Here is a 14342-nt window from a genome sequence, read left to right as displayed (position 1 = left end):
AATAAACTGATGTTACATTTGGCATCTGGGTAAAGTGAAATGGTGAGATCCTATTAGTCCCTGCTATCTTTAATATGGTATTTTTAAAAATGGAAGAGAATTTCTGTACATCACATGGGTTTCATAACCCTCCACAAATTCAGCTTTGTACAACTATTAGATTAACTATTATAAGATGCTTCTCTTATACAAAGCATAATAAGTGAGAACATAATAGCATAAGAGGTGAACAGATGTTGGACTCCAACTCCCATCAGCCCCTGCCAACATGGTCAGTGGTCAGGGCTGATGGGAGCTGTAGTCTAACAACTTCTGGGAACTCACAAGTTCCCCATCTCTGCTATGAGCAGCAGTCCATCACTAGCATCCATACTATAAGTGAAGAGCTTTACATAGTCGGCATCCAAATCAGTGTTCAATGTCACACTAATGTGAAATGTATACATGAATCTAATGTTGTTGTTTTTTAGGAAATTTACAATTTTGTTAGACTTTTTCTATAAATAGAAACCAGAACACTGCAAACAAATTCTTCAGAAAATGTTCGTTACAACACGTCTAATCAGGTCTCTTGCTACATCGGAACAAACAGACTCCTGTTCCGTCAAGTCATAATACAGAAGGTCACATGATAGCACTTGAGTTTCAGCTGCACCATCTGTTAGCCCTTTAACACCAATAATACCAAACAGCATACTAATGAGACTGTATGATATCTCATCAATACTAATATGGCCAATAGTCCATGGTAATTTTCAGAAACCATATATCACTAATGATCTATTTGTGGGCGTGCAAGCACATATATCTGTACACATTTGTGTAGATATATTGGTGGATGCAGTGTTGTGTACTTCTAGGTCTTTGAGAAACAAAATTATGTGGACAGCCGAGATGATTTTATACTCAACGTAGGAGGACTTGCAATGTATTCATGGAAAGTCAGGAAATTAGCAGAGTAAAATAGCTTTGCCTCTCAGCTGCCTCTCCTAAAATGTGATTACAGACATTTACAGGTGAGGCCTGACTCTTATTCAATCTCTTCTTACAAGTATATTTTAAGTGCTATTTGCATTCATTTTCCAGAATCTGGCAGGTAGGAAGTATAAACGGTTAGCTTGAAGCATTTGAGTGCAAAAAAATGTGCCTGTTCAATACAAAGGCCTGTCCATAAAAACATACGGGGTGTATAAGTGGAGTGCACTGTATTGCTGTACATCTACTGCTGTTTTTCTCAGCCCTCATTAGAGAAATGCAGCAAGAATTTGGCTCAACTACAGTGTATTAATGAGATTGAAGTAAGTAACAGAAGCAACATGCACTGATGAAACTAGCACCTCCAGTGATTCACAATGTGAGTGCAACGCAACAGGTAATTGCCCAGTCACTATGATGGATATATAGCTTCCTTGGTTTGACCAGTTAATGACTTCAATTACACAACATCTGATACTTGTTGAGCAATTGATTGTGTGGTCTCCAGAACACTGAAGCACAATTACTTCAGGGTTTAGGCTTTCTGTGAAAGCCAAACTTAACAAGATATGCACGCTGATTACCTCCTTGGGAGCAGTATGATACAGCAGGGAATAAAGTGGATTCGCTCTTGCTTTGCGAGTTAGAGGCTCTTCCATTTGCCCTGTCTATTCAGCATAGAATCATAGAATCTTAGAGCTGGAAGAGATCCTAGGGTCATCTTGTCCAACCCCCACAATGCAGGAATCTCAGCTAAAGCAGCCATGACAGGTGGCCATCCAACCTCTAATTAAAAACCTCCAAGGAAGGAGAGTCCACCAGCTCTCATGGGAGTCTGTTGCACTGCCAAGCAGCTCTTACTGTCAGAAAGTTTTTCTGAATGTTTGGTCGGAATCTCCTTGCTTGCAACTTGAAGCCATTGGTTTGAGTTGTACCCTCCAGTCCAGAGTATCATCCTGATTTCCTTGAACACAGCTGGTGTGTAGGTTATATATGGTGTTTGCTCTTGATTCAGCATTCATCCTGACTTGCTTGCGTAGAGGTTACACATCTTTCTGTCAATCAAAAATTATCCCACACTTTCTAATGCATTTTTCTGCAGGGGCAGTGCATCCCATTTCACTGCTTGAGACATAACTGGACGTGCTGCCCAGTCCTGCCCCCACCTCCACCACCAGAAAAGTGGCACCAATTTCTGGTGAGATCTTCCAAGATTTAGATGCCATGTCAGCGCCAGTGCCAGAGGCGGCGGGGCACCCATAGATGCACTGCCTCGGGGGCTTCTGCCACTTTGTGGTTGGGCCAAGCCTGTGTCTGTGTCATTTTTGTGACTAAATCCCTCCTGCAAAATAGTGGCAGTCTGGAGGTGACCTAGAAACATGGCCCTCACCCACTGGGTAAGCCTTCTTATTAAGTTTATTTTAAGACCTATTTAGCATTACATGAGTTAAGGTGAAGATGGCCTGACTGTTCCCATTGCCTTCTCTGTGTTGGACAAGAGAAGAGGGTCTACAGCAGAAAGCCAGCTGTATTTGTGTAGGCTTCCTGGTATGGAACTTTTCCTTCAATGATGGGAGGGTGGCAGGGCCAGCAAGGGGGAGGCAAAAGGAAGAGCTGGGGTCAACTAGCATGTCCACACTCTCCCCTCACTGCATGAGCCCCTTAAGCCTGAATATTCATTCAGCAGTTTTCTCAAAAGCCCTGTATGTAGGGGATTTTTTCTCCCAGTGTTGTCAGCTGTGAGAAACCCTTAAGGCCTCTGGAGCTACCATAAACTGTGATTGGCAAACTCAGTAAATTCTCTTTTTTTCTAGCATCAGAAAATGCAATTGTGTGCTGTCATGAACCCTCTAAATGAACGTCCGCCTTTACCTTTTACTCCTGAGAGGCAGTGAGGAATGAGGCCAGGCACACTCTCACTCTCGCCATCCTTAGCCATTAGCTACTGGCAATGCAAAGCCAGCAAGTGAAAAATGTTCACAAGAACTTCACAGCTGCAGCTCTTGGAAAGCTTCCAGAGACAGAAGTATACTGGCATAATGCCAAATACAGAGCTGTTATTTGCAGCAGGATCTCTGTAATAAATAATTCTCCGTCTTTTATATACTTGCAGGCATGCAAACACACACTCTGGGGAGGCAATCCTGATAGACAACAACCCATTAGAAGTGTGGGGTCTGTAAGAGCACGAATTATCACCTGGGTAGGGTTGTTTTTTAAGAGAGAGAGGATACAAGTCTGTACTGAAAATACATGCCCTTCTACAGTCTAGAGTTAGCCCCTGTCAATCTATATGAAGGGTGTGCTTTCCTACCCAAAGCATGGCTGCCCACCTTGTTCTCTTTTTGCTGTGGGTGAAGAGTGGTTCTCGGTTACTGTCCAGAGAACGTCTGTGCACTATGGAATGTTGATTTGTTCCACAAATGAAACAGATCCTCAGGGTTTTCTCTCATGCATTCCTTCTCCACTCACTACTATCATGTCCCCCATTTCCTTGAAGTACGAAGCTTCATGGGAGAAGCAGCTTTCAAATTCAGTAACATTCAAAAGTGAAGCCAAATGGCACACCAGAAATTTTGTCCAGGTGAGTATCGTTATTCCTCTCTTGCAAAAGGACGATAACAAAGGGAGTCCCATGTGCAAAGTTACAGTTCAATTCATGCAAGAAACTGAGCCATCTTGCCTCAAAGCTCATTGCCTCCTAAGCATAGCCCTTCATACTCCAGTCACCAAGTGCTTAATCTGCCGCTTTCCCCCTTTGCATTATGGTCCTGCTCACTTTACCGGTGCTCCTGGGTGCACAGTTGAATCAGAAGGCATTTCCTATGTGTTTGCATGTCTGTGTATACATCAACACATGGTGAATGCAATTTGGACAGTTGTTGCTGCTAGTCTGTCTGCCTACTGGATTACAGTGTGCTCCACTTATATTCTTCCTGCTTTGTTCAATAAGCCTGAGAAGGGATGAGGAGAAAGGACACTTTCTAAAGGAAACACAGAGTTCCCAGTCCCATGTCTGCCTCATAAGACTCGTGCAAGGTTGAGATGCATATTTGCATATAAAAAGTAGTGGTGGGCTTGACCCTTCCCAGCAGCTACTCTTGCCTGCCTCCTAAGACCACTGAAAGGAGAGAGATTTGGCGATTGGGTAGGTGTGGTGGATAAAGGAAACAGATGAAGGAGTAAACATCTCTTCCTTGATTCTCTTTTGTAAATGCCCAGCGCTCACATTATTATTAACTGCTAACACATGTTTGGGAAAACTCGGATGTGCCGTGCTAACTTGTAGTTCTTTCCATCCTCAGTCCATTGCTCTTTAGGGTTAGAGTCAGAAATAATTATTTGCAGAAAAGTATGTGGTGAAACAGTTAAAGCCAATGTAGGAAGCAGTAAATGTACTGTAGGGAAAGCATACAAAGAAGGAACCTCAGAATGATTGTTCAAAATGAGCAAAGCAAGTTGATTGGCTGGACTAGTCTCAATGAAAAAGATTTAGGCCTGCATAAAGTGGCACATTATATAAGTGACTTGCGCTGTGTATACATCTTTCATTTGTAGACAGCCATGGCTCATCCTTGTATCTTTCTATTTTGTTTATTTGGGGATGCACTTGCTCCTTAGGGAGAACCTAACACAAGCGAGTTGAGGATAGGGATGGGAGATATTCAATTCAGTTCACATTTAAAGGCAAACCTACCTAATTTTGCAGTGCGGTTCTCCAGCCAAGTAATGTGTACAAAAAGGTATGTATTAGAGAAAAAGTGTGTCCATAAATACATATATTAGTGAAAATATCACAAAATGCATTCTATTCTGGGAAACTGCTTTGCAAAAATGTAGGCAAAATTGCATACAAAAATGTATATGTATTAGAAATTTGCACTAAAATGCTGATAAATTTTCACTGGAACTTGGGGGGGGGGGATCTCAAACAGATGTGGAAATGTGGAGACCCGAACACAAGATTTGAAAAATGAGAAACTGAAATTGACACATTCACCCATCTCTAGTCAGAGTTAGTTTCATTTAGGAGGCAGGAGTATTATTCTCAAAGACATAAAAAAGTAATGCTTCTTTGACTACAGTGTTGTATCCTTCATAATGCCTGTATCCCAGAAACCTAAATTGCATTAGCTTGTAATGGAAGCCAGTGTGGTATGAATACAATCAGACATCATTATCCAGTATTGTGGCTTCACAGGGAGCTATGTGCTTTACAGCCAGAGGGCTTCATCTTCCATCTAGACTCTTATGCAGCCCTTAAAAAGGTTGCCCACCACTGCTCTAGAGAGACCTGCTACTACTGGAAGTCCTACTAGGATTAATAGAGCCATTAGTTATATCATCTTTGAATCCTAAGTTTCCCACTGTGGGATCTCATTACATACATGAAGGAGTCATATTTATTTAGCTGTGTTTAAAAAGAGACCAAAGAAACCAGAGTTAAATAAAGCTGTGACCAAATGTAGATAAAATGATGGATAAGAAGAAAACCTATTGCTAGAACTGCACAGGTGAAACTACAGTCCCCCATACCTGTTTTCCAAAGCTGTATATAAATCTATAACCATCCTAATTACCAAAGTTTCCATTTTTGTCAAACAGTACTTGTTTATAAACAGGAGCTTTTTTTCTTACAAGAGCTGTAAAGCTCTGTAAAGCTTCTGCAGAGGCCATATTGAAAATCAGAATAAAGGACAGTTCTGGAACTTCACAAAAATAGATGTGCTTGAAGGAAAGAAGGCCTTCTTTTGCCACAGTCTTTCTAAACCTAAAGGGGTTCGAGCAAGTATCATGGTTAATTAAGCTACCTTCCCTACAGCAACCTTCTCCAACCTGATACCCTCCAAAGGTTTTAGACTACAACTCCCAACAGCCCCAGCCAGCATGGAGGGCACCGGGTTGGGGAATTAAAGGAATTTAATTAAACAACTGAATTCGTAGAATAGCAGCGCAGTTGCTACACAAATCCAGAAGAGAAGCAGTCACAGTATTCATAGTGTTTTTCTTGTTTTAGATGGTGATAGGTGGCATCAGTCAATAACAGGAATGAGTGAATGCCACAGATTTTGATATGGTCATTAAATTCCCCAGACTGCCTACTATTCCTCCATAGATCAGCCCCACCTTATTTAATGGTCTTCTAATATTCTTGAGAGGCACTATAATAGCAGTGTGGGAAACCCAAATGCCACCTTTATTGAGCACAGTGCCATCTAATTTATCTGTAAGCCACCTGAGGGGAAAGGCAGGAGATAAATAATGATTACAATCTGTATCCACTTGTGTTCCAAATTGAGCCCAAGTCACACAGAACAGTATATGAGTATCTTCAATATGAAGATCTGTTTTTAAGATATTTTGGGTTTTTACACGTATCCTTTTCCACACTTACTTCCTCCTCCTCACATCCCCACGTTTAAATGCATTTGTACAAATAGATTTCAAGTGCACACAAGTACTGATGTCTCACACAGCCTTGCTCATGGACAGGACAAATATCTTTACAGGAATCCCCCACCACCCCTACCTCAAACATGTACGCAGACAGTATTGAAAGTGTTCTCTTAGGCACAACAGCAACATGACTGGGTAACAGCCTCACCTACGTTGCACACAAAGTCATGATTATAGCAGTTCTGAGAGGAAGAAAACTGACAGTAACTTTTTCATCCTTCCAAACGACAAATCTTTTCATCATAATCCCAGAGAATATTGCAAAGACCTCAGCCAGTCGGATAACAACACTGAATTCCTGGAAAACTTTATCGCCCTCATGGAAAAGGTGACGCCTGACTCCAAGCAATGTAAGTACCCCTGGGGCATGCAGTGGAGACTCAGCCCTCTCTCAAGAAACACTCAGCACTGTTTGGGTGAGAGAACCAAGGAAAAACCCAGAAGCAAAAGTGTGCTTCTGCTTTAAAAGATATGCATTTAAATGTTGTTTTTGTTTTTTTAAAAATGGAGCAAAGTTTATGTTTCCCAAAAAAATAAAAATTATTTGGATCAAGAGTGGGGGGACATTTGGCCTTCCAGATGTTGCTGAACCACAACTCCCATCAGCCCTAGCAAGAATGGCCAATGTCCAGGGAACATGGGAGCAGTAATTCAGCAACACCTGGAGGGGCAAAGTTTTCCCACACCTGATTTAGATAGTGTGCACCCTATGAAGAAAGAATTGGGGTGGGTTACTATTCTCTATTCTCGGGACACAGGTGGCGCTGTGGGTTAACGCCTCAGCGCCTAGGACTTGCTGATCAAAAGGTCGGCGGTTCGAATCCCTGCTGCGGGGTGCGCTCCCGCTGCTCGGTCCCAGCGCCTGCCAACCTAGCAGTTCGAAAGCACCTTCAGGTGCAAGTAGATAAATAGGGACCGCTTACCAGCGGGAAGGTAAACGGCGTTTCCGTGTGCAGCTCTGGCTCGCCAGAGCAGCGATGTCACACTGGCCATGTGACCCGGAAGTGTCTCCGGACAGCGCTGGCCCCTGGCCTCTTAAGTGAGATGGGCGCACAACCCCAGAGTCTGTCAAGACTGGCCCGTACGGGCAGGGGTACCTTTACCTTTACCTTACTATTCTCTGGGGAAGGTTGTAGTATCAGTTATCTGGTGTCATGAAAGGAGGATGCAAATGATGAATGAAACCCCTAAGTTCACAATGAAATACTGGGCATATCCACTTGGAAGCAAACTCCATTGAATTCTATGGGGCTTATTCCCAGGAAAGGGTGTCTCGGATTGCAAGCACAGTCACTGAGTAATGCAGTTTGTCAAGCATAAATGTGACCATCAGTAGGTACTCTAGTTGTGATCTGGTTTGGACCAGGTCATATTCCATATAAGGCTGTTGCTCTCTGATTCTAATGTTAGTAGTACACATTTCACAAAAAGTACCTCATGTATAAAACCGGTCTGTTCCTGAGACAAATCCCCAACCAAGGCAGACAAATCCATTTCCAGGGATAGCATAAAAACAGTGAGATTGCATTGCAAGAAAACAGCCTGCTATTAAACATCAGTTAAATTTTCTAGTGATAACGCAATTCAGCACTGAAAATAAGGTAAGAAACCTATGGACTATCACTCCCCTCTGTGTATGAAATTTTTTTTTTTAAGTCTTTCACCTAAAGTATCCTTAGTTTGGTGACAACAACCTCTAGAAGTCCTCTTCCAATCCTGCCTATAACTGAAATGCCACTTTTAAGCTTTTGTTTCATTGCTGTCTCAAAGTCCATGCCCACATGGCAGAGAACTATGTGGCTTAGCTGGCAGACATCTGTGGCAATCGCATGAAACAAAAGAGGGCCAGGAAAGGCTCAGAGTCTTTTCCCATAGGGCAATGCACGGAGGAAACAACTGGGAACGAAATGTGCCCCGCAGGGTAGCAGCGCTAAGAGATGCTCTAGGATGGGGTGGAGGATGGGAAAATTGTTGCCCACAAATGTTGTTGGACTTCTCCCATCAGCCTCAGCAATGCTCAAGGATTATGGGAGCTGTAATCTGAAGGACCCGCAGGTTCTCCGTCATACATGATCTAGACTCTCTCTGCCAGTGGTGCCCACCTCTATTAAGTCAAGTAAAAGGGAACATAGACCTACCATGTGGTGGCAGCAGTAATGTGGAGAATTATGCCAGAGGCTGCCTGTCCTACCAGGACAACTTAGGTAAGAGAGTTCTAACTTGAGAGACATCAGCAGAGCTAGAGAAGCCAAGGTGCAACAGGTTACCAGCAGAGTTGGTAGGTCTTCCAGGATTGAGAGGAGAGTCATTGACAACATTGCAAAACTAGCATAACACTAGAAAGTACTGGGATGCACTAGTAGAGCTGGTCATGTACTCTAAGGTTTATTACTTTTGTGAACATATATAACTTAATATACATAGCCAACTAATCAAGTTATAAGAATCACACAGCAACCTCAGAAGCTTATCAGCTAAAGGCAACCTCTGCAGGGCATTCTAACCAGTGAGCATTGAAAGGGTCCACTGCACACCTTGCAGTATCGTTGTTTTCCGATGCAGTTTAAGTTGCTGCTGAAACAAGTGAAAAGGTGGCTATGCAAGGAGAGAGGGAAAAGGCAAGCAAGAGTAGAAGGCAAAGAGGATTCTTCACCATCATACTTTAAAATGGAGTGGAGCCCTCCTCAGGGGATATTCAATAAGCAAGACTCTGGATTGGAAACATTTCTCTCTTTCTCTTTCAAGGTGATAACTTCCTCCTTCACAACCTCATCCTGGACACAGGAATCACCCAACAGCTGGTGGAAAGAGTGTGGAAGGACCAAGACCTTAACACGTAAATACAATTTCATTTCAATGCTCTTTCAGACACTGGGAGCATTTTGGTGCCCCAACAAGAGTATTTTCCAGCTGGGAGGAAAGCAGATATATGGCAGTGTTCACCCTGAAACTCTCTTCTGAGAGGCTAGCAGACCTATACAATTGGTCAGTTCTGGAGAAGGGATAAAAGGAAACCCAACTAATATATAACTCTACACGATACAGACCTAGTCATCTTAGATTTTTGAAAATAGGATTAGCTTTAAGAACAAGCTTAAAGTGGATTTAAGTCTTCCTATGTTAAAAGGGCTAGGTGAGGTTTTAAGCGGAAGGTTTTAAGGCTCAGCTGAAAGTTTCAGCTTTCCATTCAGTATAAAACCAGTGAAAACTAGTTTAGTTTATCAAAGCTAGAGGGTAAATTTAAAACCAGTTAAAGTTGAAGACAAGTTAAAATTTTATTCAAGCTAAACTGCAAGTCACAACTTAAACTACATGGTAACTTGACCATTTAGAAGTTCTTTCAGTTCAGTATAAAATCTGATAAAAGTTTTTCATTTTCAAAAGTTTGTCCACTCCCATTCCCAGGGGGCAATACTAACCTAAATGCACACACACCCTTTTATTATTTATTAATTTTCTATACCGCCCTTCATCTGGAGATCTCAGAGAGGTTCACAACATAAACATACAATATGATTGGTACTTTTTTCTGGGGGTACTCAAGGGTACGGACACTTTTTTCCCCAAATGTTAAAATGGTGAGTACCGGCACCATATTTTCTTGTAAAAATGCACTGAAGATAATACAAAATGAAAATAAAGGGCGGAAAACACAAACCATACCTACCACAGTTATAATGATCAACACATAGGCTAAAGGTGCAGGGCAAAGACAAATTGATGAGAAGCAGAACTTTGGTATATTGCTTGAGGTTGTAACTTTCTATCTCTGCCTTTCTATAGGTATAGCCTCTTAGCTGTGTTTGTTGCCACAGATGGTGGTATCACACGCGTCTTCCCTAACAAGTAAGTGACAAGTGTTGTATTATCTGTAGCTGAAGAGAATGTGTTTAGCATTTAGTGGCCCCAATCTACCATAATCTAGAGTTAGTAATGATTAAGGATACACTCCTAACCACATCTACTCAGAAGTAAGTCCTGTTGACTGAAGTGGAGCTTACTCCCAGGTAACTACAGTTACATTGCAGCCCAAGTCCCAATGAAACTAATGCAACAGTTTAATTACTTCCTTAAGGGTGCAAATGTTCATGCACTGTCATATCTATACGAAAAATGTTTTACGCATTTTTATCCGTGACAAGCTACATTGAAAAAAACATATTTTATAAGTATTTTATGTACATTTTATTGCATTTGTTGTCCTCTTAAGCATTTTTAACATCTGAATTGATTTGATTTTGATTTAATTGATTATACAGTATTTCTATGTCATTTTTAATTCAACTGAATCCCAAGGCAGCCTTCAAACAATAATAGAACATCACAAATACAGTATAAATCATACCAAATAATTAACAAATTTCCAGTGAAACAGTTATAATCTATAAAACACTTAACAAATCAAGAAACTAAAAAATAAGCTAAACATCACAATTAAAGCAAAAGTCATAGGATTAACAAATAAATACAGCACTTATAATCCATAAAACACTATTAACATTAACAAAATAGCAACCCAAAGATGAACTAAGTGCTGTGAAATTCATGCACGCAGACACTCCACACCCTCTGTTCATCTTATTAAAATACACAAACGCATAATGCCCACGGCAGCAACTCCCTTCTGAAGGTTCCTTGGGCTGGAGGTGAAGCCACACAGGTGAAACCAGCCCCCCCCCCATGGCGAACAGAGTCTCTCTCCCCTCATAGTTCTTCCTCTGGAAACAGCTCCCTTATGAAGGCTCCTTGGGCTGGAGGGTGGGACAAGGCAGATGGGAAAAGCCATAACTGTTGGCATTGTTAGGTTTCCAAAAATTACTGTTGAGGTAGACAGAATACTAATGGTACCACATTTCTTTGGGCATCCAGCAAATGCATTCCTTGATATGTTCTTTTAAGGTGTTGAATGACCTTCTTTTTAGCACAAGGAGCAAAAGGTAATGTCAAAGTGTACCCACTAACAACTTTGCAGCCTGTGTCACTGAAGGACACTTCTGGTTAATAAGACCCTCACAACACTTTTCCTGACGACGAAATAGATTTGTATTCCCAACTACCTCCTTCAGGGGAAAATTATTAGTGGTAATTTACTGGGTTCAGGTGCCCTTGGTGCTCAAAGGAATATAGGCTGCCAACTATTAAGTTTTAATCAGCGCTGTGATTCTGTGACCCTTGTGGTTTTAGAGGTTTCTGAAAGCGTGTAATTATCTTTAAAGGCCGACAGTAGACAATGAATTGTGCCAACGTAACTTGTGATTCACTAAACCAAATGCAGCTTGAAAGGGGCCTGGTAGACTTCCTGATCCTCTGTTTGCCTGGGGCTGCAAAAAGGGTGGGTTTGCCAAGCACTTGTCTCTGTGCAAAATGAAAACTGTACCACAGCCACAGTAAATAGCTGGTAGTCTTAATTAAAGAACATTTATGGCTCAATACCATCCTATATTTCAGAGGTGAAATATATTATTTGTTTACATATGGTGATCCATCTCTACAATTCTGTTTATATGTATGTATAATGAACATTTGGAGTTTCTCAGCTATCACCTCCCTGTCTCTAAGACTGGTTGTGAAAGTATAAATGTTCATAGTACATATTATTGATGGAGTTTTTTAAAAAGACAATATTTTATTTGCGGCTATATGGAAAATGAAATCTCTGCCAAAAGCTTGTGACATTCTGTGGGGCTGGTTGATTTCATTAAAGAGCTGCTGAAGACTGGGAAGAAGACCGGGAGCCCTTCAACGCCAGTTTCTATCGGAGAAGCCTGGATAACAAAGGCCACATCTTTAAGACCCCTTACAGGGATTGTAAGTATGCCCTACACAGTGCTCCAAGTGAGTGGGACTGGTTTGCCCTGCCCTCAGCTTTTATAGCCTTTCTAAGCATGGAACCACAGGAATTGGCACCAGACATCTGGCTACAGGGTGTGAGGCAATAAATTCTGCTTAAAGGCTTACTACAAGGACAGTGATAGTAATATGTAGTATTTACATAGTCTTGATCAAGCCACGGTTCCTGAAGCTCTGTAATAAATGGCAGGCAAAGGACCCCATCATGCCTCCAGGTCCATAATTTATAGCTTCTGAGCTTAGGTTTCTTGCACCATAAGGGACCTGCCACTTTGCATTCACAAACTTTACTGAGGACAAGGTGTAATGTAATAAAGCGGTTCACTGCTTGCTGCATATGCTGTGGCTACCCTTTCATATTATATGCAGTGGGTAATTGCTTAAGCAGAAAAGTATTCTCATCATAGATTAGAATTAGAATGTTAATAAAAAAAAGTAAGGCACAGCCTTTCATTTTGTCACCACAAGGAAGCAGGGAGAGGGCACTGGCAGGAAGTCAGCCCTGCATGGAACCATAAAGCATTGCCACCCAAGCCAGAGAGTGCTTTGCAACAGTTATGCTGCCTGTGCCATCCACCGACTGGCAGGTCCTTTTTCTTCTTCTTCCCCCTATAGTCAACTACCGAGGGCTGGAACTGGAAAACAACACAGTTGGGATCCTTGTCAGCACAGCAGTTGAGCTCAACTTTGGAGAGAGGCACCTGAAACCAGCAGGTAAGAATGATGGGGCGTTTGCCTGTATCTTTGTCTCTGGAATGTCTCTCCTGTCTTCAGGCCTACTGGTCTACATCATTTGCAGCTGTGAAGCCTTCCGCAGCCTCTCTGGCAGTCTACATAAATACCAGCTCATTGTCTTCAGTCAGGCTGCAAAAACGTTTGATTTTTGGGGGGGCTATTGGGTTGACAAACCCCTCCACTGGGCTGAAGGCTCATGTGGCCTTTGTGTAATCCTTCATGCTGTCACGTTAGCAGCTAAGTAGTTTTTGTTTCTCAGTTCTAAACGAAGCTGGTTTTAGGAAGAATGCATCAAAATGCAGTACTTAATAAGAAACAACAGGACACCTGAGTTAGATTCACACCATTCATTTAAAGCACATAACTTCTGTCAAATAATCCTGGGAACTGTAGCTCTGTGGGAGGTAAACTACAGTTCCTATTATTCTTCAGGGGGAGCCATGGGCTTTAAATGTGTGATATCTATGCAGCCCAGGTTTTTAGACAAAAAAAGATGATGACATTTTTCTAACCTGAATATCTTTTTTGTTTTTCCCTTTCCAGTGGTTGGAGTGAAACTTGACCTGGAGGCATGGGCGGAAAAATTTAAAGTCCTTGCAAGTAACCGAACAGAAAGGGATCAGCTGGGGACACGAAGAGTAGGTGGTGAAAAATATGCTCCTGGAAAAGGATCTGGGATTTTGCATTTTGTAGATAACATGGTTGGAACTGAGGAGCACTTGCAAGTCCACTTAGCATCCCCAGTGCTGTCCTAACACTGCAGCAGAGCGGTCACCCTTGCCACTGACATGCCAGGTTCCCTCTGGCAACAATGAATGAACCCCCAGAGGCAGTGCTTTTTTTCACTTTGACTCAAGAAAATCACCATTTTATAGTTCAAATCAGGAAAAATAAATACAGTAAATGGACAAAAGTACAAAGATTCACAAAATGTTTAGTGGCATGCATACCCCTGCAACCCCCCCCCCCAGAAAAAAGCACTGCCCAGAGGTTATATATCTATATCTATATCTATCTATATCTATATATGTATCTATCTTACTGTTCCTGAAAGAGGTGGTTTATCATCCTACTTCATAACACTTCTTTGCCCCTCCAGTTCATTTTGAGGATCCTGAATGCTTAAAACATTAAGATGCTAAAATTAGAGACACTTTAATATATCTGGGGGAGATATTCCATAAAGAAAGGCCCACCAATAAAACAAAGACATTTCTGGTAACTACCAGCCTAGTTTCTAAAAGGTGAGGCTCCCAAAACTGGGGTCTCAGAGGAAGTTAAAGAACAGCAAGGTTCATATGAGAAACGGCAGTCTGTCAGATCTA

The 14342-nt window shown here is 41.8% G+C and overlaps 1 protein-coding gene and 1 long non-coding RNA gene across 5 annotated transcripts in view; one reads left to right on the top strand and one right to left on the bottom strand.

Annotated features, from left to right (window-relative positions):
* LOC309363894 overlaps positions 1-14342 on the bottom strand; it is a 58562-nt gene that overhangs the window by 15284 nt on the left and 28936 nt on the right. The window lies entirely within an intron of this gene.
* CACNA2D2 (calcium voltage-gated channel auxiliary subunit alpha2delta 2) overlaps positions 1-14342 on the top strand; it is a 530937-nt gene that overhangs the window by 496043 nt on the left and 20552 nt on the right. For all 4 annotated transcript variants that reach the window (XM_081900249.1, XM_081900248.1, XM_081900247.1 and 1 more), the window contains 6 exons: positions 6685-6782; positions 9178-9268; positions 10216-10278; positions 12137-12240; positions 12898-12996; positions 13561-13655. In XM_081900249.1, coding sequence (XP_081756375.1) covers positions 6685-6782; positions 9178-9268; positions 10216-10278; positions 12137-12240; positions 12898-12996; positions 13561-13655 — 550 coding nt within the window. The remainder of the gene's footprint in view (positions 1-6684; positions 6783-9177; positions 9269-10215; positions 10279-12136; positions 12241-12897; positions 12997-13560; positions 13656-14342) is intronic.

Source organism: Podarcis melisellensis, assembly GCF_964234715.1.
Source record: "Podarcis melisellensis genome assembly, chromosome: 2".
In the NCBI taxonomy this organism is placed as follows: domain Eukaryota; kingdom Metazoa; phylum Chordata; class Lepidosauria; order Squamata; family Lacertidae; genus Podarcis; species Podarcis melisellensis.
This window is presented reverse-complemented; position numbering and strand designations above follow the sequence as displayed.